General features: G+C 49.9%; 10 protein-coding genes across 10 annotated transcripts; 2 read left to right on the top strand and 8 right to left on the bottom strand.

Moving 5' to 3' along the window:
- Positions 1–677: 677 nt before the first annotated feature.
- Positions 678–1347, top strand: FIESC28_04175 (uncharacterized protein; the record flags this gene model as incomplete). Its single annotated transcript, XM_031158322.1, has 2 exons — positions 678–948; positions 998–1347. 2 exons carry the CDS (start codon positions 678–680, stop codon positions 1345–1347), a joined length of 621 nt encoding a protein of 206 aa, XP_031017627.1.
- A 343-nt stretch (positions 1348–1690) lies between these two features.
- FIESC28_04174 (uncharacterized protein) lies at positions 1691–2766 on the bottom strand (the record flags this gene model as incomplete). The annotated part of the gene is made up of 2 exons (XM_031158321.1): positions 1691–2177; positions 2240–2766. The coding sequence occupies 2 exons, from the start codon at positions 2764–2766 to the stop codon at positions 1691–1693; spliced, it is 1014 nt and encodes a 337-aa protein (XP_031017626.1).
- Positions 2767–3407: 641 nt separating this feature from the next.
- On the bottom strand, positions 3408–6371 carry FIESC28_04173 (uncharacterized protein; the record flags this gene model as incomplete). Its single annotated transcript, XM_031158320.1, has 1 exon — positions 3408–6371. The coding sequence occupies one exon, from the start codon at positions 6369–6371 to the stop codon at positions 3408–3410; it is 2964 nt and encodes a 987-aa protein (XP_031017625.1).
- A 3899-nt stretch (positions 6372–10270) lies between these two features.
- Positions 10271–12134, bottom strand: FIESC28_04172 (uncharacterized protein; the record flags this gene model as incomplete). The annotated part of the gene is made up of 7 exons (XM_031158319.1): positions 10271–10582; positions 10629–11024; positions 11079–11316; positions 11390–11478; positions 11534–11603; positions 11692–11779; positions 11897–12134. 7 exons carry the CDS (start codon positions 12132–12134, stop codon positions 10271–10273), a joined length of 1431 nt encoding a protein of 476 aa, XP_031017624.1.
- Positions 12135–12524: 390 nt separating this feature from the next.
- Positions 12525–13981, bottom strand: FIESC28_04171 (uncharacterized protein; the record flags this gene model as incomplete). The annotated part of the gene is made up of 3 exons (XM_031158318.1): positions 12525–12925; positions 12999–13377; positions 13709–13981. The coding sequence occupies 3 exons, from the start codon at positions 13979–13981 to the stop codon at positions 12525–12527; spliced, it is 1053 nt and encodes a 350-aa protein (XP_031017623.1).
- Positions 13982–14812: 831 nt separating this feature from the next.
- Positions 14813–16612, bottom strand: FIESC28_04170 (uncharacterized protein; the record flags this gene model as incomplete). The annotated part of the gene is made up of 2 exons (XM_031158317.1): positions 14813–16342; positions 16394–16612. The coding sequence occupies 2 exons, from the start codon at positions 16610–16612 to the stop codon at positions 14813–14815; spliced, it is 1749 nt and encodes a 582-aa protein (XP_031017622.1).
- Positions 16613–17292: 680 nt separating this feature from the next.
- FIESC28_04169 (uncharacterized protein) lies at positions 17293–17745 on the bottom strand (the record flags this gene model as incomplete). Its single annotated transcript, XM_031158316.1, has 1 exon — positions 17293–17745. The coding sequence occupies one exon, from the start codon at positions 17743–17745 to the stop codon at positions 17293–17295; it is 453 nt and encodes a 150-aa protein (XP_031017621.1).
- Positions 17746–18370: 625 nt separating this feature from the next.
- FIESC28_04168 (uncharacterized protein) lies at positions 18371–20263 on the bottom strand (the record flags this gene model as incomplete). The annotated part of the gene is made up of 2 exons (XM_031158315.1): positions 18371–19732; positions 19790–20263. The coding sequence occupies 2 exons, from the start codon at positions 20261–20263 to the stop codon at positions 18371–18373; spliced, it is 1836 nt and encodes a 611-aa protein (XP_031017620.1).
- A 1305-nt stretch (positions 20264–21568) lies between these two features.
- Positions 21569–24810, top strand: FIESC28_04167 (uncharacterized protein; the record flags this gene model as incomplete). Its single annotated transcript, XM_031158314.1, has 2 exons — positions 21569–22718; positions 22769–24810. 2 exons carry the CDS (start codon positions 21569–21571, stop codon positions 24808–24810), a joined length of 3192 nt encoding a protein of 1063 aa, XP_031017619.1.
- Positions 24811–25200: 390 nt separating this feature from the next.
- FIESC28_04166 (uncharacterized protein) lies at positions 25201–27501 on the bottom strand (the record flags this gene model as incomplete). Its single annotated transcript, XM_031158313.1, has 1 exon — positions 25201–27501. One exon carries the CDS (start codon positions 27499–27501, stop codon positions 25201–25203), a length of 2301 nt encoding a protein of 766 aa, XP_031017618.1.
- Positions 27502–27546: the final 45 nt, after the last annotated feature.

The raw sequence follows: 27546 nt of genomic DNA, 5'->3' as shown, positions 1-27546 counted from the left end.
TGAGGTGATGCAGCAGGCATACATATGGATGGAAGCGAGTAATGTCAATTGACTTTGGTTTTTGGATCGGGCCATGTTGAAGATACCGTACTGGTATGTAGGTATGTACTAGGTATACGCGTATAATGCGTTTCTCAATGGCGTATTGGAGTTGATAGAACATGTTCAAGAGAAAATAGATAACCCGCTTACTTGGTCAATTCTCCTTCCTTACTTTCACTAGCCAGGATATATTTGATTAAATGGTTGAATAATCAACACAGCCCCAAGCGTATTGATTCCATTCATCCAATGTCATCATGTACCTGCGCAGCCTAGATGCGTATTTGATCTAACAAAACACAGCCATAATTGACTTATGCCGCTTGTTAATAAAACCGCGGGGCAAAAGACCCTTAAAGACACCCGAAACGCCACGCCACCTTCCCAAAAGAGGAAATATAGCTCTCCTAATCCAATCGTCATCTGCGGCTTCGGTGACGTCCAGTCCAGTCCAGAATTCACCCCCGCCACAACCTTCCACCCTTTCCCCGTCCACTAACGTCCCCATTCTCTGGAGAGACGATTTGTCATTCATTGACCGCAAAAAAAGTTCAAATACAATCGAAGGTCCACTGTCAAGATAGCTTCATTCATCTTGCGACTGAAACTACACAAAATTACTACCCCGCGCAAAAATGGCTTTCAACCTTCCTCCCTTCCTGGCGCGTCTCGCCCGCCCCTTCACGCAATCTACTCGTCTCTCCATCGCTCCCGATCAATCCGCCGCTTCAGTCATTCCCGAGGGCGCCCAGCGCTGCACCGTCGCTGCGGGCTGCTTCTGGGGTACTGAGCACCTCTACCGCAGACACTTTGCCGACAAGGGTCTTATCGACGCAAAGGTTGGCTACATCGGTGGTGATCTCGAGAACCCTAGCTACCGCGCCGTTTGCGGCGGCAAGACTGGCCGTACGTTCTAAACTCCCAGAGTATGTTAGAGTTACTAACAGCGACACAGATGCTGAAGCCGCGCAAATCATCTTTGACCCGACAAAGGTTACGTACGCACAGCTCCTCGAGTTCTTCTACAAGACGCACGACCCCACGACGCTGAACCAGCAGGGTCCCGATACCGGCCCTCAGTACCGCTCTGCGATTTACTTCCATAACCCTGAGCAGGAGAAGATTGCGCGCGAGGTTACGGAAAAGGCCAACAAGCAGTGGTGGAAGGGCGGCATCGTGACTGAGATTGCGCCTGCTGGAAAGTGGTGGACTGCTGAGGAATACCACCAGCTTTACCTACACAACAACCCCGCTGGCTATGAGTGCCCTAGCCACTTCTTGAGACCATTCCCTCCTCTGGAGTAAGTCGCGATGAGTTAGGAAGATTGGTGGAGGATAGGTGAAAGGATGGGAGGTCACAATGATATCAATGGGAGTGGAAAACATATGTAAAATGACATATGAATGCTAGAATTAACTTGTATGCGAGAATCTTCACTTTTATTCAACATAGAAAATTTGATCAGTTTTTTTGTATTGGGGTTTCCTAATTATATGGAACTTCTTCAAAGCCCACAAGCCAATTCGATCAAAACCAGAAGAGAGGAGTTCATTAACCTCTAACAACAAACAAATAATCCTTTTTGCTTGATAAAATAATACAAGTTGCTTTCTAGAGCTAGTTTATGGGAAAGGCAAACAATCTCGCTTACTTGCGGCGGTTCTGCTGCATCATGAGAATCTGCACCATGCGGATGAAGATGTTGAGGAAGTCGAGCTCAAGAGAGATAGACTCGTTGACGGGGTCACGGCGGATGACACCAGCCTGAGCGAGACGGGCGTGGTGAAGGACCTTCTGAACGTCGTACAGAGTGAAACCACCGAAGACAGCGAGACCACCGTACAACCAGAGGCTCTCGGTGAAGGCGAGAGTTCGGACAGCGGTGGCGGGGATAACGAGAGGAGCGAGACCAGAGGCAGCGACAATGGCGGCACCAGCCAGGAGAGGACCACCAATGTAGAGGTACTTCTCCTGCTTAGCAGTGGCACCGACAACAGCGAGACCACCCATCATGGCAATGGTGTAGAGACCGGCACGGCCGAGAAGAGCGGGAGGGCAGAAGGCGAGGAGAGGGGCGACGAAAGCAGCCTGGGTGGCGTTGAAAGCGGTCCAGAGAGCGTACTTGGGGACGTAGCTAAAAAGTTGTTAGTAAAATTGCTTCAATTTCGTCATTGATTCTGGTTTCGGAATACTTACTTGTCAGGGCTGATAGATCGAGTTCCAATCATGGTAGCGAAGCTGAGAGCGAGACCACCAATACCAACAACCCAAGGGTTGGTAACCATAATTCGGTAAACGAAGCCAGTCTGAACCATTTGTCGAGCCGTCAATCCAATGATACCAATTCCGAGACCAGTGTGCAAGAAAGTGTTGTTCAAGTATTCGCGCTCGTAGATGGGCATGCCGCCATCCTCACGAGTCTCCCGGTTGAAGACAGCATTGATGGCGACAAGGGTACCACCAAAGATGGCACCTCCAACCAAAAGTCGTCGGCTGGCAGACTGAGGCGTTGTTACGACGGGAGCTTGCTGGTTGTAAGAACGACGACCTGTTCGCTGAAAGGCATTGCGGGTGGCGGGAGTGATGCGCGAAGAGAAGAAGTTGGCTGAAGGCTTAGCCTGGACGTGGAAGCTTCGGTTGTTGCGGAAAGCAGTCTTTGAGAGCTCAGGAAGCCTCTGCGCAAGACGCGCAGGGCCCTGGCGGACGGTGAGGGTGAATGACATCGTCGTTCGTGCAGTTGTCGATCGATAATGCAGGCGTTTTACAAAGGAAAATGGTGAAGCGGGGACGGGCGGACGCAGAGGATATAAGTTCCCGGCCAAAAGAAGCATGACGTTGGGTCGGCCAGTGGAGCTTACCAAATTCCGATATCACGTGGCTGGCGGTGGAATATTGTGGAAAGAACCGGCGCCTCACAGTGACTCAATCGAAGTGCTGGATTTGGTCAGCGCTCGGCCGCTAAGCCTCTAAACTCCATGATCCGTCGGATTTACAGGAACAGAAGAACTACGACATACTACAGAAATAGTTACATCACGAAGTAACCCAGTACGAAATTCTAGTGTGTTCCGTCATCAAATTGTCTTGTTGAGTATTATTAGACAGGTAGGCTGGCTTAGTAGTGGTAGATTGTCGGTTCCATCAGGGTATCAACCAAGTAACATATCCTTCCATCCAATTCGCATCGCCTCATCTTATAAATCCCATCAATTCTCCTTCTGCATATCTCAGTATGAAACTCAAACGTAATGATAAATGCTCCATGACTCTGACGCCAATGCTGTAATCAACATATCCTATCCCTATGCACCCCTCAAGCAGCTATCATTTCCATAATCATGCTATCCAATACGCCTTTCTTCCTTCATCTTAAACTTCCACGTCCTTTTTCAATGACGAAACTCACAGGTCGTCTTGCTCTCTTGGACCTGTAACCGAAGGCAGACCGTGGCATAAAGTTCTGCGAAGTGAGCATAGCGACACTCATGGCTTTTGGTGCCGGAGCATCGTCTTCGCCCTCTCCTGACGCAGAAATTTCACCGGATTCTGCAGGACGTTGGCCAATTCGAGCATCAAAGCCCCAGTTCGCCACACCACCAGCTCGAATCCAAGACTCGAGGTTGCGGCATTGACTAACATCCATCCAATTGAGTCTTCCACACCCATTCAAAACATTCTCAACGCCTCGCCCTGTAACACGTACGCAGCCACGCACACTCAGAGCCTCCAGGTCGTTCAAGTGAAGCGCCACGCTCTCCAAGCTACCGTCACTGACTGCACTTCCGCAGAATGCCAATCGCAATTCCTTTAGTTTGGGTAGTCGAAGAGCGACGACCTCTGTTGCAGTGTCGGAAAGCGCGCAGCAGAATGATAGATCCAGGTGGGTGAGGTTCTTGGCTGAATTCACCAGAGCAACGACGGCATTGTCAGATAGATATGTACAGTCTGCCAAGCACAGCCGTTGAAGTTTCTCGAATCGGAAAGGAGCCCATGATTGGAACCCTGCGTCCGTAATTGATGTACAGCGTGTAAGAGATAACGACTCGATACGGTTCGAGGCATGTGCTGCAAGATGAGCCATAGATCGATCCGTAATGTGCTTGCAGTAGGACAGATTAAGGCGTTTCAGCTTCGGGCATCCTACCACAGTTCCGGGTGGCAGTACGTTTTGTGGTGCAGGCTTCTGTTGCTGCTGCTTGGTTCGCGAACGAGCAGTTGAGCTGGAAATAACAACTGACTTGTTAGGTGGCGGATCAGGCACAACCCAGCCAACAACACGGCCTAATAGGTTGTCACCAACCTTACGGCAGTTGCTCCAATCGACCTCTTCCAACCCCTTGGCGTTCTCGCTCATCTCCAAAATCTGATTAGCGGAGACGTCCCAAACAGACTTCATCTTCCATTTCTGAACGTTTTTGCCGCAGTTGCGCCATAGAGCCCCGAATCCTTCGTCGGTTATGTGGAAGCAATTGCTTATGTCAATGCAAAGAGCGCGAGTGCCAATGAACGGAGCGAGCACTTTGAGTATAACTTCATCAGAAACCTTGCGGTTGTAAATCGAGAGATCCACGTCCTGGCAGACTTTGGGCGACGTCGTTAGAAGCTTACGCCAATGTGTACTGACAAGGCGCAGCCGGAAGATTTCTCCTATGTCCATGTGCTTGAAAATGTAGATTAATATTTCATCTGATAATACCGGCTTGCTCATGGTGACGGGCCTTGTAGGCAGAGTAGTTCGAACTCGCTTGGCCGGAACGTCGTCGTCAGATGGCGTCTCGGAGAATGCAAACTTGATAGGCGTAACCTCCGACAAACGAGATCTTGCACCATTGGTAATGGAAGTGGATGTGTCTGTAGGAGGCACAGGGGGCGCTAAAGAATGGCGTCTTCGATTTCTGATGTTCTCCATATTGACACTCAGGAATGGGTCAGGATCCTTAGGTGCTATGTTCCCAGTGTCATCTTTCGAAGGAGATCCTGGCTTAGAAGGTGTCGTGAATGTGAGGTTGGGGAGTGATGCTCTTGTTGGCGTCGTAGGGGTTGTTGGATCAGATTTGTTGGCTTTTTCCCGGCCATCGGCATCAACCATGTCAACATCGTCACTCTGTTTGTGGTATCTCGACTGCGCCGTTTCCTTGACCTGATTCAAGATATCTGAAGGGCAGCGCCTCCAGAACTCGTCAAGAACGTCTCCAGTGATCATGATGCACTCGACGGAGGTGATGGACCGCACAGTAGCTGTTCGGCCACGAGACAGCCCCAAGCTTGCAACCTCACCAAAGTATTGGCCTGCCTTTAACCGCGGTCGCTTCGGAATAGCTAGAGCCTTGTTCTGAACATTACTGTCGTAAACTGGTTCATCGTGAATCACCTCGGCTTCTCCGCGGACGATGAAGAAGATTTCGTTGCCCGGCAAACCTTGACGAACAATATCTGTGAAAGGTGTGTAGGTTTTGGGCTGAACACTGAGTCCGAGGAAATGAAGCATATCTGGAGGAAGGGTAGAAAAGAGCGGTAGCTCCTTGAGTGTCGTTCGAATGTTAATCTGACCACTTCCAATGGCGCTACCAGCTGTTGGGTCCTCCATAATACCCGGGCTTGGAGATTTCCTCTTCTTGTTGTTGACCACGGTACCATCTTTGATTATACCCCTTTCTCCAGTGGAAACCTCGCCAGGCACTGCCTCCCGAGCGCTGAAATCCCCTTGAGGTGACTTGGTCAATCTGCCGCCCTCTTGTCGTTTCTTCTTTAGAAGGTTTAGGCGCTCTTGTGCTTCTTCTCGAATGGCTTTCTCCATATCCGGGAATTTGGGTATCACTGCATGTAGGTCCTCTTTCTTCAAAACCAGCAGGAGACATTTCGTGCGTGCAACAATAGTAGCTGTGCGTGGCATCTGCATCAAGACACCTATCTCACCAAAGAACGAACCGGGGTTAAGCTCAGCATAGACCGCTTCCCCGTCCCGCGAGGTCACAGCAACAACACCTCGCACCAACCAGTACATTGCCTTGGCCTCATCTCCTTCAGTCACGATATGATCGTTGGGACTCTGAATCTGAGGCTTCAAGTGGTTTCCAATGGCGACCAAAAACTCCTCAGGAGCGGACATGAAAAGAGGAAACGATCTGATTCGGTCAACCAAGTCTAATGGCATATCTCGAATGAGCGATGCTGTGAGCGGCGAGGGCCGCACTGGCCGCGTAGGGTTTGTCTCGACATTGAAAGATCGAATCAAGGAAACAGAGTCGGACGAAGCTGCCGCTGCCGCAGCATTCTGGTGATGAGCCAGCGCCCTATACGGCGATCCGGAGCTTCGACCCCGCCTCATTGTTGCAGGCATAATAAAGAATGTAGCCAGAAGTCAGCGCAATTGTAGCGACGATGACTACTATCCTCCGTCCAGCAAGCTCGCAAGCCGCTGCTGCAGCCGCCGGGGATAATTCCTTATCGTTCGTTTACTGTTGAATGTGAATGTAGTTGAAAAGTTATGAATCGCAAATATTGACTGGAGCTTTGGCGGTCGAGCAAGACACGGTCATGCTCTGGTGTGACGTCTCGTGGGCGGTCGTTGATGGAAACAGAGTAATCAAATTTGTACAATCGTTTTACCGACTCAAGATGCAAGATTTGAGGCACGAGAGGTTTGTATAGTCGTCCAGGGTCGATACGTAGGTTCCGCAAGAGGCGGAAGATGCAAATCCTATAGTCACAAGCTCAATGGCGAGCTGACAAGTCACACAGAGATCCAGGGCGGCGGTTTCGAATCTTCCGTAACACGAGAGCAAGGAGCGAGCTGTTGCAGGTGCGAGTGTAGAAAGTTGAGCGTCAAGGATGATCGCGTGGATGTGGGCTTTGAAAGCTGTGAGCGATGACGGCAACGCGGACAAAGGCTGAAGTCTGATGTAGAGACCTACCAAAGCTTGAACGTGCCAAGAAACGAAGTGTATCTGAAAGTCTCTAGCAGAGGGTTGTAAAGAAGAAAGCAAGTGGGGAGCTGTCAAGAAACAACAGGGAAGCTATTGCGAGGGTGGCAATTGGCACAATGCACAGCTCGAAGAGGAAATCGGTTGAAGGAGGTCAAGAACCATGAAGATAGAGCAGTCCGCATGGGAAAAGATGGATTCCAGTCCCTGAGCCCAAGCAGCGTAGTCTGGCCGCCACAGGAATAACGCCCACCCACAGCACTGAGGGCCCCTCAGCATTGGATCTCACACGGTCTCACACGCCCACCGCCCACTCACACGCTTAAGGCGAGCTCTGTGTGGGGTATTGATTCTAGGTGGACGGGCGGGCAGTGCCGTCACACACGGTGAAGAGCGTGTAAGAAACGGGCAAAGTCGCAAGGGGCCCTGGAGAAGGACGCATTGGGTGGAGTATTTGAGCAAGCCAAAGCAAGCAAGCATCGGCAATGCAAGCAATTCGACGGGATTTGGACGACCGGAGAAAGTGCCAACTGGCTGCCGAAAAACACCATGATCGGATTCTGAGATAATGACGGGTTGCTGATGAACCAAAATGCGATGCCCGCGTGGTGGTGCCGGTACCTTGGCACATGCGCATGTAGCTTGGAGGGCTTCAGCACCTAAGTTTAGTGGCGTGCTGGTTGCCACGCAGAGCATAAGAAAGTGAAACAGAAGTGCTACTGGCGGCTGGGTCAGTGCGTGCGGACTTGTATTGACGCTTTGGTGCTTCTGCGGATGCTTCGATAAAGCTTCAGTGGAAGGATGTGCTGTTCGTCATGGAATCAATCACTGTAGCTTAACCCTTTCAAGGACCCTGGCTCTGGCAACGTCCTTCTCATCCTCACTAGCGGACGGCACCAAGCGCAGATGACCGAGCGCGCACGGGGCGCCCAATGGTTCTTTGCGTCGGTCTCTGGCAGGGGTAGAAACAATCTGACCCTAAGAGGTCTGATGTTACGGAAGCGACCCGATAGCTTCTCCGCCGTCGTAATCCCATTCACCACGGAGCTCCAGCTGAACACACATTGTTGGGTGAAAAGGACCATGTAATTAAAAACGTGAATTCAATCGCCAGTGGCTGACGGTGAGCCGTGTATCTTTAGGGTTAGTAGCGGTCGCCGTCTGCCGTCATCATTTTCCTCCCCCTCCGCTACGTCGATCCTGATCTTCGGATCCGTGCAGCCAGCCTCCAGCCTACCGGGAAAGGGGTCATCGGTCAGAAGACCTCTTTTCATTCTTTTTGTCGCAGGATATCCGTTTGGATATGCTTTGCTTCGGCAAACTGCTATTAGGCATGGCCGTTGGAGAAGCTCTAGAGAGTTTCGATAAACGTTGTAGCACTGTTTTGTTTCTTCTTGCTTTGTCCCATGAGAGGCGGATAGGTGAGTTTTGTTTGCATTTTGCGAAGTTACCGCAGGAGGCAGAGGTACCTGCGCAGGTACCTAGGCGAAGTACCGTTCTGGAGGTAAAGTTAGCTCGCGCCTCTAGCGGTAGCTGTGGCTGGAAATAAGTTCATCGGCGGATAGATTGCAGCATTGTTCGCGTTTATGCCAATGCAAATGCTAATATCAGATGAGGCATGTTGTCGGAGGGATCCTGGTCTTGGATGCTTTGGATAAATAGAATGTTCGGCGGAATCCTTTCTGTGAAACGTTTCGTCATATTGTTTCATCTGGGCGGGTTTATCGCAGTTGCATGCACCTTCCTAAGTTAAATCACCTACGCCCTGGGTTGGCAAGGAAGGTACAGCCAGCCCACGCGCAAATATGCAGGTGCTTTCTTTTCAATTGCCCGCGGTGTGAGAAAACTGCAGCCCTGTCAGACATTCAGATTGCGTCAATTGTTTTATCAAAAATGACCGTCATAATGGCGCAAACAACCAATTTTCTTTTTTCAGGGTGAGACAGAATGGATGCCTGCCCTGTACTGTACCTTTTCTAGCTTCTCAACTCTGATTTTTCTAGAAGGTCGCACTGAGCAAGGGCCAGCGGTCAAGCAACGCCATGACCATCTAGCCCTGGTCATAGAAACTCGCTAGAAGAAGAAGAAGGCACGACAGATTGGATTGCTTCCTAAAACGGCTTGCTGTCTCCTCCTAGGTCCTTTCATGTGCATCTTCAGGTCACCACAATCAATGTACGAATCCCAAATCAGTTCTCCGTACAGTATATTACAGTACAAGCGAGTTCCCGAATCGACTGGTCATGTTTATGACGTTCCATTTCCAGGGACTGATAGCCATTCAATAGCCACGCCCAGCATTCACGAATCGTACCTTGCATCTATAGTCTCTAAAATGGTCCAATCTCTGCCAACAGTTGGGTCGCGTCTGTCTAAGATCACGATGGTATTTGCGGTGTGTTTTTTTTTTTGAGAAATGGGTAAGCCATTCGTAACAATATAGTTAGGTTAGACTGTCTCAGCTGTGATAGACGAGATCCATAATGATCGTAGTAGCTGAAGCACTGACTCGGACGCTGTGTTCTACTACGCGCCATGCCAGCCATTTCCGACTTGACCCCGTACGCGATCACTTATTGTAATAGTTGTCTTAAACTTTTATCCGTTTCGGTCAACTACACTTTGATAAACTCAAAATAAGGTCGATATATTCAGAGGTTTGATGGTTTTGGGGTTTGAACACTCGGCGAGACTCGTACAAGAGCCGGGGTAGATCTTCAATATCGCAATTAATGACAACCTCCAGTAAGGTCAATTTTTAATATGCCTGGTATACAGGTTACATTCGCTACTTAACGCTAATGCAATAATAAATACATCTTTACCATACCATTGCTAAACGATTCCTCCTTTAACCTTCAACTGACCCAACGCAACAAGCCAACAGTAGTTAGTTGTTGACCAGGTTCCCTAACCTTTGCGGCACTGTCATAATATGCCCTTTAATCATGATGCCGGTCGCAAAAAGAGGCCCAACTTATAGTTCTCGGTACTTCCAAACCATGATCGACTTGTGTACGAACTATAGATCGTACTCTGCTCTTACTTCCATGAGAGCTCCCCAACAATTCCAAACGTATCTAATGGATCCTTGCACCAGTGAGCAGTCCCAATCTCCGGGTTGTGCATGGTTATGTATACCACCTGCCGCTGTGCATTCGACCTTATTATTGCTGTAAAAGTCGGACTGTCTTTCCAAAAAACTGCGACTAGAACAGCACAGGCTCACAGGGTTATGATACGTGATGAAAGAGTCGATGCCGAGTCGGCATGGTCCCACGGCTCTCTGGGCGCCATTCTTATACTATAGGACGATGCCCTTACACGACCCAGTGTGTGAAGAGAACACATCGACGCGTACTGCACCATCTAGCGGCACATGTGCCTTGATGGCGTATCTGAGATTACGGTGACCAGTGAAATCGCTCAACGCGGGCATTGGGTTTCCATATCGAACAGTCGGATCAGGTTCACCCACTGCCCCGTATGTAACGTACCTAAGGGCGTTCGGTTCGGTATACACGAGAAGATGAGGAGTTAACTCAAACACGTGGCTCATCGTGAGACTATCATCTGAAGGCCCGAGTATAATGTCGTCAAGAAGCTCGGTTCGGATCTATCACCATCAGCCAATGTCTGCGATTCAAGTTTGCGTGACTTACCATCACAGTAGGCTTGGAGCTTATAGACCAGCGAGCAGAATCTTCATAGTATGGTTCTTCATATTGTCGTATACCGAATTCACGGATTGGATCGCTAGGGGATATGGGTACATATGCCCAGACCAGGTTCGTATAGCCGGTTTTAGAGAGGCGTCGATATGTTTCAAGTGCTGTTGGCGATTTGGCTGTATGTGAATGGATCCGGAGGAGTGAGTGGTGATAATAGAAAAACGTGAGGCCGGTAGTGTTGCGCAAGTCGACGATACGGAATCTTGGATCCAAACAGCCTGACGTTCTGGGCGACAACGATAGTCCCTTGAATGGCGGCGTTGGGGTATCCCATATTTGCGGAAAGTCAGGCCCATCTGAATCGAAGGACAGACGCGCTATGTCAAGCTATAGAACCGTTAGAGATACTAATAATCGTTGAAGAGGAGTAATGATGCATACCTTGAATTGGAAACGGCACTGCTTTGCTTGACTCGGGTCGATGAAGACATAAGCACGAGTTTCGGATCGCCCGTACTCATACTGTGGCCTTTCAGAGAGGCTCTCGATTTTGCGAATACCATGACGGTCTATTGTGAGTTTGGTGATCTTGAACTCAGAAGCACTATCCGTCTTCGCAGGCGGCTGCCCACGTTCCCATGTTTCGATCTCGTCTAGCTTGTGAACTTGGCAATGCCTACTGCGATCTTGTTTAGCAGCCATTGATAAAGTCTTTGAGAGCATATTGATAGCTGAGTAGTTCCAGAGCTTACTACTCAAGCTTCTTTCTCTGATTTCCTGAAGGATTTCTGGAGGCAACAAAGCCAGCTTCGGCATCCCCAGCGTAGTCGCTACTGAGGTACTAATCAACGGTAGATCATGATCTTCGAAGTCTATTTTATGCACAGCGATCGCACGTGGACGCCACGGGTATCTCCATGCTGACGAAGTCCAAAGGCTTTGTAGGGCGTTGGGTTGACCGTGGTCCTGTATGAACAGGCGATAGCAGTCCGCATGAAATGCCACGGTTTCGTTCATGCTGGCGTATCCCTTTTTACATCGGAGCCCAAGCCACCGTTTTGGATACCGACTCGTTAAGAGATCCCAATATCGGTATACTTTGGAGTAATAAGTAGGAAGAGTAGAGTCGTCGTTACCAAGCACTGTGATGGGTAGTTAGCAAGATCGGGGCCCCAAAAATACTTCTCTCGTAGTTTACGCCTAAGTCTCAAGTTCCTTGATCCATTGCAGGAAAGGGGGAGATGGGTTGTTTTGCATACTTGCGATAGTCTTGTCATCCAAGTGCATGGCTTCCAAACAAAGAGCACACTCTTGAGGGAGATATAAGACTTCATCGTCTTCATCCCTTTCGTCAACTGTTGCAGGAGGGCTTGGAGGACGGCCGATCGGGACCCAAGTGATGGATGTATCGCACAGACCGGGAGACATGATGATGGACTTGATGGCAGTGATAACCTGACCCATGATGAACTTGATAACAGCGATAACCTGACCCATACTGGAAGATTGTTGTTAGAAGATGGAATACCAAGTAGGTAGGCAAGGCAGGAGAAGTTGGGGTTTTGTGACATAGAAGAATCATTCTCTAAAGAAGCCTAAGTGCTGGTCTAAGCCAGCATAGGATGACCAATCATTCGTCTTTTATGCTCCCAGCGGCCGGTTTGCTGTTCACCTCACGGTATGGGAAGAGCGACCATGTGAAGTTCACCCAATGTAATTTGTGGAACAACGAGAAGGAACTTGCAGGCTATTGTACCGTACTTGCGTCCGATCAACAAATTATAGGCAAACACAGTCCTCAAAAGAAACCAGACTTAGCTAGGTAGGCAATCTTAATCAAAGTTATCATAGTAGGGGTAGTCATCGGAGTGATAGTCATCAGGTTGGTCATAGTGGTCGAAAATCGAACTCGTCCTCATCGGAGTCATATTCCTCGCTTGCCTCCTCTCCAGGCTCGGAGAAGTCAATCCAGGGTATAGACACCCTGTCATCAAATCTAACTGTGATAGACATTGTCCGAGCATCCGAACATTGCCAGCGCTTAGAAGCACGACCATGGCCGTGCTTATGTTCTCCCATATTGAATTTGAGTTCGTAATTCGTGACATCAAAAGGGTTTTTGCCCTTTGGAATTTCGTGCTTGCAGACGAATGCCGGCCTGAAGTACTCCTTAATAGGGTCAATACCTATCTTGCATTGCCTGCAAGCCCTCTGAGTCCCATCCTCGTACTCGAGAAGAATCCCTCTGAAGTACCCTGTTGATGCATCCTCGAAGACACTCGCAATTCCTGTATTCGGGTTGTTCTGCGAGTCTCTCTATATCGAGCACACCATAGCGATCAACGGTTATTCGGAACACACCAGACTCGATTCCATTTTCGTTGGTCTCTATCTTCTCCCCTCGATGCCAACTGTTGATGGTGTCGAGTTTGCAGGACGTGTTGTCATAATTGGAAGTGCTTTTGTCAACCCTCGACATCTCCTCTGCTTTAGCTCTGATATATGAATAGCGCCAGAATAGATGATCAGACGAGTAGGATCTGATTGACTGGAGAATCTCGGTTGGAAGTGATTCCAGCTCCGGCAAGCCTATCGACTTGGCTGTAGGGGCAGTGACCGATGCCAACGACGCGTCGGCAAGATCAAGGTGCACTTTAGCCTCCCCTGGCGTGTGTGTCCAAGGAGTTGTCCAGGCTGTAGCAAGCCACACATGTTCCAATGCCGGCCTTTCTGGATATGCCTGCATAAACACACGATAGCAGTCTCGATGCACCGCTACAGACTCTGGAGATGCGGCGCACATCGTGCACGTGGGTCTGTTGCATAAAGGGTACCTATCCGTGCCTCGAATAGTCTTGGGCCCCCAGGGAGAGAAGAACGTTTTCGAGCAATATTCAGGGCAAGTTCCATATGGGTCTTTATGATGATTGAGCACTGTGGCCATCCATATGAGTAATAGAAAAGACATTGATGAGGATTGCATCCTTACATGCCATGATCTCATCTCCTCTGATAGGCTGACATCCCATGGTCCATCCTTTTCTGATATTTTGATAACAGAGGCCGCATACATCCTGAATTTGGATATGGCTCCCGTCCTTCGCGAGCATCCGTTCCTTCCACTTCTTCTTATCCCACCTCTTGAACGCCCACTCCTCCCCCTTAGTAGCATCCGAGTCCTTCATCTGAGCCAATGCCTTTAACGCCTTTTTCTCAGCCTTCTTAAATTTCTCATAATATTCCTCTTCTTCAGAATCCCACTCGTCCTCGTCACTCTCATTCTCCCACTCTACCTCGGAGTCTTCCTCAAGATATCGTGGGTTCGCCTTGATTGCAGGTAACATTCTGCCTGGCTCGTTGATTCTAGCCCTTGTAAGCCAAGTCAAAGCGCACCAGATTGCGGTGGAAGGTATAGACTCAGAAAATAAAGTTCAGGAATGAATAAGAGAGCACGACTATGCTGTAAGGGAGTGTTTATGCTACGTCATGTGGCTGTGCAGCTATCATGACGCTGGTTGGGTAAAGTAAGACAAGACATTTAAATGTCGGATTCTGTAGAGGTTGGAAGAATTACCAGTTACTCACGAATGGTACATGATTCAGTACACGCGATTGCTAGGTAGTGGTGAATTCAGCACAAGAGAGGAAGAGATATCCATAGTTCGCAATTATCGATGATCGATCTTTGGGTATCAATCAATACGGCTCATGACTATGATAATGGCAACGGAATAGTACAATTAAAGGTCAGGATATAGGTAAGTAGGCAGGCAGACAGGTCGCATAGTCACGGTTCAAGGGTCTTTCCTTGATGCCCCGGCTGTGAACATGCCGTACCTTCATTGTCAGATAGTCATAAGTTTACATATATTAGTAAATCCTAGGATAGAGGAAGGTATCTACCTATCTTCATCTCTTCGGCTTCCGTTTAGCTTCCTAGCTATAGTAGGCGACTAGGGTACGAGATATACACGGCTGAGTATCAATAATATACAGTACTTTCAGTTCATTTCTATTTTAATCATGCCATACACATCATTTATCAACTACAACACACCCAAATTCGCTAAATTTGAGACCCAAATAACCACATCCCATCTTTTATAGACCTGAACATCGTTTTGAAACCAAACGCCAAACCAAGGCCCAAATGTTTTTCATCCATTCCTTTTCCCTCATGATCGCAAGAATGTCTTGAACACTGGTGACTCGGTGCAGTCCTCATAAGGATACCCGATCCTGCGCAAGAAGTTGTGAAGCTCAGTGACTTCTTCGTCAGGGCACAAAATTCCGGTGACAATCTTGCCTACATCGCCGCCGTAGTTACGGTACTGGAATAGGCTGATGTTGAACTTGGGACGGAGCGTGGTGAGGAACTTCTCGAGGGCGCCTGGTCGTTCGGGGAAGGTGAACATGTAGAGGCGCTCGTTGGGGACGCCGGACCGTCCTCCGACGAGGTATCGGATGTGGCTCTTGGCGAGCTCGTCGTGTGTGAGGTCGGTCACGGTCATGTCGTTTGACTGGATACGGTCGATAAGGGAGCGGAGCTCTTCGGATCGCTGGTGAGCGGGGGCTGTTAGGGAGACACCAATGAGAATGTTGGCAACCTCGTCGGTTGAGTATCGGTAGGTGAACTCGGTAACAGCATGGGGCATGATGTTGTTAATGAGCTCTGCAAAGGACCCAGGGCGCTCCGGAATCTGTACAGCAAGCAGAGCCTCCTTGCCCTCACCCATGGTAGCACGCTCAGCAACGAATCTCAGGCGATCAAAGTTCATGTTGGCGCCGGATGTAACAGCGATAAGGTTGCGCTTTGAATCGTCTGAGGGGTTCTGGGCGACGTACTTCTTGAGACCGGCGATGGAAAGGGCACCAGCGGGCTCAAGGCCTGACCGAGTGTCGTCGTACATGTCCTTGATAGCGGCGCAGATCTCATCGGTCGACACTTCGATAACGTCGTCGATAACTTCCTTGCAGATGCGGAAAGTCTCTTCTCCAGGAATCTTGACAGCAGCACCGTCGGCAAACAGACCGACCTCGTTGAGCAGAACGCGCTCGCCCTTCTTCAAAGATTGCACCATAGCATTGGCATCGTGAGCCTCGACACCGATGATCTTGACGTGAGGAGCCATGCGCTTGACGTAAAGGCCAATTCCGGCAATGAGACCACCGCCACCAACACAGCAGAAGATAGCCTCCACCTTGGCCATGTTGACCTGACCGAACAATTCGTTTCCGATAGTTCCCTGACCAGCAATGACATAGGGATCGTCGAAGGGAGGGATGTTGATAAGTCCATCCTGCTTCTCTCGTCTCGAGCACTCCTCCTTCGCCGCATCGAAATCAGCACCGTGCAACACGACATGGCCACCAAGACGAGCAACGTTCAAGTGCTTGATGCTAGGAGTCGCCTCGGGCATGACAATGGTCGCAGGGATCTTGAGCTTGCGGGCGGAATAGGCGACACCTTGGGCGTGGTTACCAGCAGAGCAGCAGACAACACCCTTCCAGCTCTTGGTCGGGTCGAGATGAGCCATCTTGTTGTAAGCGCCGCGCAGCTTGAAGCTGAAGACGGGCTGCTGGTCTTCACGCTTGAGGAGAACATTGCATTCGAGTCGGTTGCTCAGGTTGACGGCGTTGGTGAGGGGAGTGACCTTGCAGGCCTCGTAAACTCTCGATGTAGCGCTGGCGATAAGACGAAGGTACTTGATTACTGTCAGCTTCTGTTCGGTCTGAAGATATAGTATATAACTCACGTCGGGGTATCCAGTAGGAAGTAGATACTCCTCAGGAACAATCTCCTTGATGCGCGCCTGTCTCTCCGCGGAAGGTGTCGAGGGGTTTGCGCTGTACTCCGTCAAGGCCATTCCGGTCATCGGCGTCTGGGGACGGGAAGATTCGCCATTTGTTCCATTGGCAGTGCCATTGACGGCACCGTTGACAGGCACGGCCACTACGGGATCAGCTGAAGGCATCGTGAAGGGCTGGCTGTGTGTTTAGAAATTTGTTGTAGGTGAGAACAAAGAGTGAAGCGACGAGAAGTATAAGGGACTCTAACTCTAGCGCCTGTCACCGCCGAAAGATCGGACCTGAATTTTTGTTGGTTTCGCGGAATACTATTTGCAATGAGTCAATTGGCACAGGGGTGACGTAGAATGTGGAGAGCGCTGCACCAGATAACAAGTCTCTACCGGGTGTCAATATCACGCCAGCGGACTCACCGAGAATGCGGGAGGCCGATACAAGGCCGGTTATCGTCTGATATAAGACATTCTCTATCCTTGCATTGACCTAGATATATGGATAATGACCTGATTGATATCTATGAACAATAACTGACGAAAATACGTCTCTTATAATTTATTTTGCCATGTATAAAAGTGACATGGTCCCCGGAATGGAGGGGTTGGAGAAGGGTCCGTGGGGTTCGATATCGGAGGTTTGCACCGTTGAGCTACCAACCACAGCTATTCTATTTGTCCAGCAACTGCATCGTGTAGCCCCAAAGGCGTGTAAGTGAAAGGCGTATTGGACAATTCTATGATAATCGGAAACATTAAACGAATTATAATCAATTCATTGAAATAACATCAGATATCGCTATAAAAGTGGCTAATCAAATCCCAAACTCTAAACTCCATCCTTATCGGGTATCTTACTTTCGCACAACTTCATCATATGACGGAGGTGCATCCCTCTGCTGACTGACCTCACCCAACTCATACATATTATCCTTAGTCTCCTCCCGATAACCCCTTGTAGCAGGAACATCCTCAGCCTGAGGCTGTCCAACAAGACCAACTCTTTGCGCTCCCTGTTTCACAAGCATAACACCCGCCTGTCGTCTCTCAGCCCTCTGAAAGTCCCTCTCCATTCGTTGTTCCACACGAAGTTGTGAGCGCTCAGCGCGCTGGAGTTGTCTTTGGTAGCGACGCTCCATCTTGCGCTGATGGCATGAAGATCGGCCATTGTAGTTTGTGATCTCGGGGTAGGATGAAGCCAGGTATGGTTGTTGATTCAGGTTTCGGCGACGGCAGCAACCTCCAGTGCGGTTTTGATTGTCTTGGCAGCCGAAGATACTGCCAATAGCAAGACCGATGAGACCCATGATGATTGTTTGTAAGAGTGTAGAGTGGTTGTGGTAAAGTTGTTTTATGAGTAGTGAACCCTGTGGTTGTAGGGTAGATGATATGAGTTGCTATGTTGACTTAATTGATTGATTGTGTTGATGATACTTTCTGTTCTTCTCGCGGAAACCACGTCTTCTTATATCTCAAACGTCGCATCCAGTTGATATTTGAAGCTATCCCTAAAATGTACTTTCATTCGACGTACAGTTGTATGCGAATGCGCAGCCACTCTGACGTACCTGGCATCTCGAATGGCGCACCCAACTCAGTTAGCGCGCTCCCACGAAAGTTCAAGAGGCACCCAGCCAATCTGCAACGTTGTAGATTTCGCATTCGCTTCAAATGGGAAGAGCTGAAAGAATGGTCGTACAGTATTGAACCATGATGTCAAGTTGCACTCCTAACGATTGGGCTGGGGAGCTAGGGCCGGCGAATGCGAAAAGCGGCTGATTTGATCTCGCATCACTCGACTTAGGTAGTGTTGGTTCAGTAAAGTAGGTAGTTGCATTTTAGTTCATGGGTGATATGCTGTATATCACGATCTATCATTTCTATCATTTCTAATAAATCAGTTTCCATCATAAACGTAAGATATCATCATCGTCAAAATGATCGAGAAAGTTCCCAATATGCTCTAAGCAGCGCGATCCCTCCGACCTGTGTCTCAACAGTTCGGCCCCTGCCCCGTGCATTGGGATCCTGCTGCTGCGCTTTCACTTCTCGTCTGCGAGTCCTAGGAAGGAGTCCATCCCGAGCAATGTCCATAACTTGCTGGTCAGGCTTTGACTCCAACGGTGACAAGCCTCCGGTTCCTGGAAGCCACCTGTGGCGTCCACCCCATGTTTCACCCGCTGGTGTTCCTCGGTTGCGGTAATCGGTTGTGTTCTCGGCGCCGTGCTTGATGCCGTCGTTGTCCAATGTGACGGTTGCGTCAAAGATGCCGGCTCCCCACCACATGCCGAAAAGACCAGCGTCGTTGCGGGTTTCGAGAGCGGCGAGGGCATTGTGCTTGACCCAGCCCAGGTACGACTTGCAGGCTCCTGCGTGGATAGACTTGACTTTCTGAAAGCCATGGGGATCGACTATCCTGCCTCCTTTACCCCTGAGAGGTTCGAGAGGGCTGCAGAATGCGGTGAAGTGGTGGAAAAAGATGCCCTTGAAGGTCTGGCCATCTTGGGAGCAGGTGCTACTAGCATCGCATGCCTCCTCCAAGACACCTCCTCGTCCAAGTCCTTTCCAGGGCGGCAATTTGCCGGGACCCAAGCGACTCAGTTCATCTACCGGCTTTTCGTCTTTCAAGCTCCATCCCGTCGCTTCGATCACAGACTGAATTAAACGATGGCCGTCTTCCAGGTACGAAGCACTTCCACTAACAGACCAGAGTCCCCGCTGGCCTGTGAGTAAGACACCCTGGTTGTACGTGTACACCATCTCGTCTCGAACGTCACACTTAGTGTTGCCGGGCTTGCTACTATCAATATGATACCCATCGACAAAAAGACCACGGGAGTTGGTCATGTTGACGTCTATGAGCCACTTGTATCCCTGAATGGCTGCCTCAAGATGCGCCGGGTCGTTATCCGGGAACGCAGCGTTGGCGAGCCATGGCGCAGTGAAGTTGTCGCCCGGAAAGTGCTCGTACATGGAGATCGAAGCGGAAATCCAGAGTTCGTTGGTTATGGCGTTTTTGTAAGGGTTGAGGCGAGGATTCCAGACCATGCCACCGTTGCAGAACTTTGTTTCCCAGCCGCGAGTTGCCAAGTTCCAGAAGATGCGAGAGCGGTGCGCAAAAGATGAGAACCAGTTGTAGCCTTGCCAAGGCATGGCATCGATCATATCTCTCAGACCATCCTTTGGTGAGGCCTCTTTTGATTTGATCTTGGGGTAGTGAAGGTCGGCATGAGTTCTCACAAATTTGATGGCCTCGACCCAGCCGAGAACCACCCAAAGAATGTCATCGTATGCCTTTGTTAATGTCAGCAAACATTCAAGAGCTCAATCTTAGTATGAGGTTTTACTTACTTGCCCTCGAAGGGACAAAACATCTTGTCCAAAGTAAGAGCCGACGAGTTGCGCATAGAAAGTTGAAATGATGTTTTCTTTCACTCTCCAATCATCGATTCCAGCCAGATCGACAGTATTGATGGCTTTTGACAGAGTCGTCAACATTCCAGCTACGACCGTTCCTGTCACTGCAGCCGTCCAGTCGATCGCAGAAGGCCATGTCGCATAGTCTGGTTCAAAGAAGGTATCTTGTAGCGTTGAGAGAGCACTTAGAGCATCCTCGAGAATCTGCGTTTCTGCTGGAGGGGAGTCTAATTTCTGTGGCGAGAAACTCAGGAACGTTTCTGGAATTGGACTGCAGTTTGTTGGTTTATCGGTATAAATAACAGGGCAATAATCCTGCTGTGGGTTCTCACGGCTGGGCGCACATGAGATGGGCTGGATGATGGCAAACACACTGGCAAAGCCAGCAGTGATTTTTAGCCAGATCATTGGATCTATAAAAGCCTTCGTAGGCCTTATTTTGAGATTTCTTGGCGGCTTCTGTAGTATGTGAGAAAAAAATGCTTGGATCAGGCCGCGCGGTTTTCATGAGATAAGTTGATCCATGTCATGAATTGTGGCAAGGCGATTTCGGAGTGTATCAAGGTATAAGATAAGCCAGCTTCTGTAAAAGTGCACACGATTGTTGGAAAGAAGGAAAGAGAGAGGGGAAGACCCGACATAGATATATTCACATAGGAAAAGTAAGAAAAAGAACGCAAGTTCTGTGACAGTATTGAATCAGTGTCAAGTTTGTCTGCCAGTCAGGATCTAAGTCGAGACAAGGTGTAACAGGCGATCTGCCCCACAGCGAAACGAATCAAGCAGGTCACAAGATGGGGTTCTAGAACAATGTACTAGAGGTTGAAGAAACGGTGAGAAGTTGAGGCTTATTTGAGTCATGAACAGAATTATATCGGTGTTTCTTGGTCAAAATTAGCCTCTATCGGCGTTTCTTCGTTTGTGATTGAGGATAATATTGAGCTGTGATAGACGGGAAGACGGTAAGAACGTGCCACATGAATAAACTTCGCTTGCTAGTGGAGTCATCGCTTATATGGCAGATTAATTGTAACGGTTTTAATTAATACTGTGGTATTGAATCATGAACGACACTCAGCTCAATATTATGATATCGCAGTATGTATTGTTGTTATTGTAGAATTTGGCTCTCAACTTTAGGTTAACCTCCACTCCTAAACCGTGAACCGTGAATGCACTGCACGTAAAAAACGACCCAACGCGCTGCGGACCTGCAGCGTGGAAGTGGGTTTCACCTGGAACCAGCCCCGCGGCAGCAGGGCTTTGGTTTGACGGCTGATACTGGCCAATCAGTCATTGAGACATCAGATCTAGCGGCCTTAAACCCAATTTCAAGTGGCTGGTAGTAGCTGCCAAAGTGGGTCTGATGGCGCTTTGTTTACTTTCTTCCAAAAACAGTCGTGACCCTGGCCTTCCTAAACACAACTTGATAAACCTGGGCATCTCTTTCTCTCCACCTTCAACATTGACGTTGTCACTTCCAATTCTTACATCTTTCTACTTGTGGCATTTATTTTTCTTCTTTCACGTCTTTCTTGACGCGTTTTGCCCACTAGATGTATTGCAGACATAGCATTGCCTTCAACTAATCCCCCCTATCACCAACACGGACGCTTTTATACGCGCCACGGGTGCTGTTGCATCCATACTCGCTTAATATCACCATATACCCAATTCACGCTCAAGTCTCAACGCAACGCGTGAGAAGGAGCCATGGAGGCCGACACCGCCAGCCGATATCGTTCCCGTATCCTTAGAGAAATGAAGGCAAACCGCGACAACCCATTCAACTCTCCTCCATCATCCACAGGTTCTCACGACACCGTTGACCAAACAGCTTCTTCCGTCTTTTCTGACCCAGACGGCGAGTCTACACGGAGACTCAACGAGGATATTGCCCGCGTGACTGCCCCCCGCAACCTGCCTGTTAACTGGGAGGCTGCCCACCGCAAGTGGCCCGAATTCTTCGGTGCTCCCAAGACACGCGAAGTGCCTGTATACGACGACGACACCGACACTCGCCCTATGAGCGCCGAGTCCAAGGAAAACAAACCCCCTGCTGCTGGAATTAAGTTCACAGTCGACGACATCACACAAGACACCTGGCAAGGTTCCGCTAGAACGCGTTCCGAGATGCAACCTCGTGTTGACGACGGGTCCGACCTCTCATCAATACTCTCCAAGTCTCCTGCCCGAGTCCATTCTTACCAATCCTGGAACAAAAACAAACATAACCCCAGCCCACTATCCAAGGTCCACACACGAGTTTCATCCGAATCAATGGCCGACCACAAACAACGACGAGAGTCTCTATCAGACGCACTAGACCGCCTACGGAAATCGGCAAGGAGCCCTGATCCTCAAGAGCAGGAACAGCAAAAGTCCTCACCGAATATGTCTGATGCCAGGTCCAGCTTGACTGCTGTGCCTCCTTCACCAGCCTCCATCGCTAGCCCTGCCCACAACGAAAGCAACGCACGCTCCTTTTTCATGCCCGATATCTCTCACCTGGGTGATTTCGTAGATGGCACACTCCGCTTCAGCGGTTCCATGAGACATGGCGTTCCCATCTTCGTCAAGAATGGCAAAGTTCACGATCGCCTAAAGAAGTCATCTCTCTCGGCTCATGCTGAGGTTGACGAAGTCGAGGTGCCTGAAGATGAAGAGAAGATCTTTGTGTCGATGGATATGATCCGCGAAGAGATTGTTTCCCTCCAGGAGCACTACGACAAGGTTCACGAATATGCCGAGAACCTGCAGCAGCAGGTTGAGCGATTGGAGGCTCAGCTTAAGTCGCGAAAGTCTTTCGAGATGGATTATGACTCTTCACGAGCCAACGAGCATCTTGTGGCTCAGAAGAACCGTAAGTTTATTGCACTATCATTGAATAGCAAATAACTAACTCATAAAAAGGTCTAGAAATCGAAATCTCCACTCTTCAGTCGCGTTTGGAACAAGCTTCTCGCAAGAACAGCTTGAACGAGATTGAGAACGACTCTCTTTCTCAAGAGCGAGATCGCGCTGTGAGGAAGCTCCAAGAGGCGTGCGAGGACATCAACAAGCTCACCCGCAAGCTGAGCACCAAGCAGAAGGAATTGGAGACGACGCACAAGCAACTTGAGTCAACAGATCAAATTCGTAGCGAAAATGACACTCTGCGACGAGACTTGATGTCTCTTAAGCACGGACGTGACTCGCTGAATCTTGAGAACAAGTCACTATCAGCCGCTAATGAAACCCTGCGAAAGGAGCATGAGGCCCTCAAGGAAGAGATGGAGTCTTTGCGTGCCGGCGGCAACGGCGTCCGACATGATCAGCAGTCCTTCATGGTCGAGAACCGCTCGCTTCGAACAACGAACAAGGCTCTTATGGAAGAGAATGAGGATCTTCGCGAAAACCTCGATGGTGTTCAACATGAGCTTGACGCTGCAAAGGAGGAGATCGAGAACTTGCGTCAAACACTCCAAAACGTCTCGCAAGAGAAGTCCACAGTCGACGAGGACAACGCAAGCCTTGTGCGACACAACGAGAAATACTTCGAGGAGAACAAGATTCTTCGACGTGAAAACTCGGGCTTCGAACGAAGCCTTCACGACCTTCACGACGAGAATGTGAAGCTCAAGGAGGAGGTGATTTTCCTGAAGAAGCAATTGGAATCTTACCGCCCAGTTCCCAAGGACGACTTCTCTGCTCAGCTTGACGATGAGACTGAAGAGAACATGACTTCAGCTTTCTTCATTCCTGACATCACCATGAACAGTAACACCGACGGTGTCGATACTGCCGAGAACGCGCAGGCTACCGAGACCAAGGAGATTACCGAGCAGACCGACGATAGTGCCAGGTTGCCCACTATTCCCGATGTTACAGAGGAGGAGACTCGCACACACACTAAGCGCGACAACACTGTTCAGAGCGAAACTAGGCAATCGCAGAGCAAGAGTAAGAGCTCTAAGTCTGGTAGCCAGCAGAAGGTTGCTTTCTCAATCCCCGGAAAGACATCGAAGAAGAGCAGTTCCAATGTCGCAAACCAGGGCAGCAAGCGCCGAACTACTTCCGATTCTAAGAGGCGAAGCTCTTTGAAGGGTGTTGCGACTTATGACATGGACACAGTAGAGGACAACGACGAGACTACTGGTGCGCAATCAGTTGAGAACACCACCCAGGATAACGATTACTCGATGCAACTCGACGTTGTTCCCAAGGCCCGCAAGGAGGTCAAGGTACCTGAAAAGAAGCAGAAGCAGTCGAACACCCAGGATGTGACTGCTCAAAGTCAGAAGTCTTCGCACTCTCGATCACACTCCCGATCGCACTCCCAGCCTTCGCGCAAACAGGTTACGACTGATATCACGGCTGATAGCATCAAGAGCGTGGACAAGGATACCTGCCCTGCCCTCTCGAGCGATGCCAGGAGGGTGCTTGATGATCTCTGCGAGCACGAGTGCAAGAACTGCACTGTCTGCAGCCGCATCACATCTCACCGTGGCATCTTCTCTTCCGCTGATATCATCGCCGGTAAGAAGCGTGTTACCATTCGACGACCTGTCCCTGTCACAGATCGCGATCTATCGGTTGAGGACCCTACTATGCGCCCTGCTCAGCACCCTGGCCATGCGCTTGCTGTAGTCATTAAGGGCCTGGAGGATGAGTCTCACCATCTCCAACTTGAGCTTACCCGCATTCAAGCTAAATACGCCGGTCGCGACAAGGCTTTGGGCCGCCGCGACCGTCTCAGCCTTGCTGAAAACATTCGCACACTGCTCAAGCAAGTTGAGGCGAAGAACGACCAGATCTACAGTCTGTACGATGTTCTTGAGGGCCAGAAGGCCGCCGGCCAGGCCATGTCAGAGGAGGAGATTGAGTTGACAGTGCTAAACATCACGGGCATGACAGTCCGTGATGCCACAAGCCACAGTGACCAACTTACTTGGGAGGGTATTCCTGAGCTATAAGAAATTGTCGGTATGATATGAAGCGTTATGGGCGTGCGGAATTTGAAATCAACCATGGAAAAGGCGTTTTTGGTTCAGAAATTGGTTCTTGGTTCGGTATCGACCATCGCGGGTTAGATGGCTCTACTCGGGGAGTTTGGAATTACCACGGGCAATCAATTAGTGTATTGTGTTTTATACAGATATGACTCGCTAGCCTTGGGCGAGAATGACTACGAAGACATTTTTCAGTTGAATTCATTACATCCTCTTGCACAAATTATGATCGTTCTTGTTGATGATGAAGTTTAACAGAAAAAGGAGGTAAGGTATCCTTGATTTAGGTCTAACAAATATGAAATTATGTCCGTTTTACACACCAACCCAGAAAAAACACGAAAGATTTTATAGCTACTCCTCATCATCCTCTTCGCTGTCAATGACATCTTCGCCATCCATCTCCTCGTCCTCATCTTCGTCAATTTCCTCGTCTTCGCTTTCCTCCACTGGGTCCTCCTCCATGGCACCCTTCTCATCCTCACGTCGCTTGCGGTCGTCCTCCCTTCTGGCCTCCTCGAGAAGCTTGGCACGCTCAGCACGAGCCTTGCGCTGTCCCACAACGTAAGCTCCCAGAGGTGTCTTGGCAACATCAAAGTCACGCAGGAAAGCCTCGACCTGGGTGCGGTCCTTGGGGGCGAACTCGACTTTGGCGCGCTTCTCCTCGATGAACTTGCAGTTGGCCTCGATCTTCTGGACGAGAAGGATGAGCTGGCCAGCGAGCTTGGCGTTCTTGTTGCCTGCGTTCTTGTTGCGGGCTTGCTTCAACCAGCGCTTGAGCTGGATGATAACGGGGAGGGCGAGCTCGGGGAAGGCGATGGAGGTGGCCCAGAGCATGAAGTACTCGCTCAGAAGCTCGACGAGCTGCTCACCGACTCCGTCTTGGAATACACGGGTGCGGAGGTAGGACTTGGGTGCCTTGTATGATGTGGCGAAGTCGAAGGGCTTGAGAGAGGCGGCCTTAGGAGCCTTCTTCATCTCGGCTGAGGAGAGGACCTCGATAAGAGGAGAGGCGAGAGGGATGTAAGTGCCCGTCGCGCGAGAGACTCGGAGAAGTGAGCGGATTAGGTGGAAGCGGAAGGGGAAGTAAACAGCGGTGGGGATCAGACGCATGGCTCCGAGTGTGACTTGAACAAGAGGGTAGATAAGAAGCTTGAGCTGGCTCTCCTTTCCAGCCTCGGCCTCCTTCAGGGGACTGCAGTGCTCTGCAAGAACACATGACCAGAAGTCAAGAGAGTGGGTGTACTGCCAGTTGTAGACAATGCGGAAAGCGTCGTTCTTGTTGTGGACGATACTGTTGCGCAGGTGGATGGCAAGCTGTCGGATAAAGGAGAAAGCAGTTGTGTAGCCAACAGCTTGGTCGATGCCCCAGAGCTCAGCGGCAGAGTTCTTCATGAGGTTGATACCCTGGACAGTGTTGGCATTTGTAACACGGCAGCCCTGAATGAGACCTTGGTAAACGGCCTTGAGGACTGTCTCGCGAATACCCTTGTCACCAATAACAACGAGGCGTCGTAGGACAAGGAACGCTGTGATCTTTGTAGTCTCGGAACTGGCAGGCTGGGCCCAGAAGTTGACGACAGACTTGGCAAGAGCCTTGACGAGCTTCTTGAAGGAGAGGAGGTAAGGGAGGATGGGGGTGATGGAAGAGAGAGTGAGCTTGAGGGTCTTGTCGTCAGAGAGGGTGCTCAGGAGGTGCATAATGGAAGAGGTGTATGTCTTGAGCAATAGAGATAGGGTGTGGAACTTCTTTGACTCAGTTTGGACGTGGACCCTGCCGGAAGCTGACTCCTTGACGGGGAGGTGGTGGTTCATAACCGTGGGGATCTCCTTAAGCGCAAGGAGAAGAATGTCGTTGAAGACCTCGGGGCTGTTAATAACATATCGCTGCTGAGACTCCTCCTCATCGTCCTCGTTCAAGTGCGCGGCGCAACGGAAAGCGAGAACGACCTGTCGGGCTGCTCGTAGCGAGTGTCTGTCGGCCATAGCCTTCTTCCATGAAGCAACAAGCTCACGAGTCAATTCGTTTCCTTGCGCGACAGCCTCGGCCTTCTTGTCCTTCTTCTGCTTCTTCTTCTTGGGCTGCTCCTCTTCTTGTTCCTCCTCGTCGTCGCCGCTGAGCGCATCGACCTCAGCAAGATCGGCATTGTCGTCAAAGTCGAGGACCTCGGGGTCGTTCTCCTTCAAGAACTTGTAGAATTCGGGATCCTTCTCGGCGAGCTCATCCATGGTCTTCTTGCTCATGCCGAGATCCTCACCGTCGTCCTCGTTGTCGTCGCTGTCGTTGGCAACAGGTTGCTCGCCCATTGAGTCGTCAGAGTCGTCTTCGTTATCCTCGGCGGCGCGACCATCTCTCTTGCGCTTTCCAGACTTGCCATTCTTCTTATCCTCGATAATCTCATCGAAACCGCCATTGAAGAAGTCATCGACGCTCATTTCGTTGACCTTCTTGCCCTTGGCGGCAGGCTTCTTAGCCTCATCCTCCTTGTTGGCGCTTATGGACTCGGCATCCTTTGCTCTTCGCTGCTTCTTCTTATCGAGCATCTGCTGGCGCTGCTTGACTTTGGCGCCCGCTTTTCTCTTGTCGAGAACACCTGTAAGGTGCTTCTTCTCGAACTTTTTCGTCGCCTTGAGATTCCTCTTGCCTGGCGCCATTTTGAAAAACTTGAATGCGCCTTGGCTGGTGAAGAATTCGACTTT

This window comes from Fusarium coffeatum (assembly GCF_003316985.1).
Source record: "Fusarium coffeatum strain FIESC_28 chromosome Unknown BRIP53273_contig_86, whole genome shotgun sequence".
Taxonomy (NCBI): domain Eukaryota; kingdom Fungi; phylum Ascomycota; class Sordariomycetes; order Hypocreales; family Nectriaceae; genus Fusarium; species Fusarium coffeatum.
This window is presented reverse-complemented; position numbering and strand designations above follow the sequence as displayed.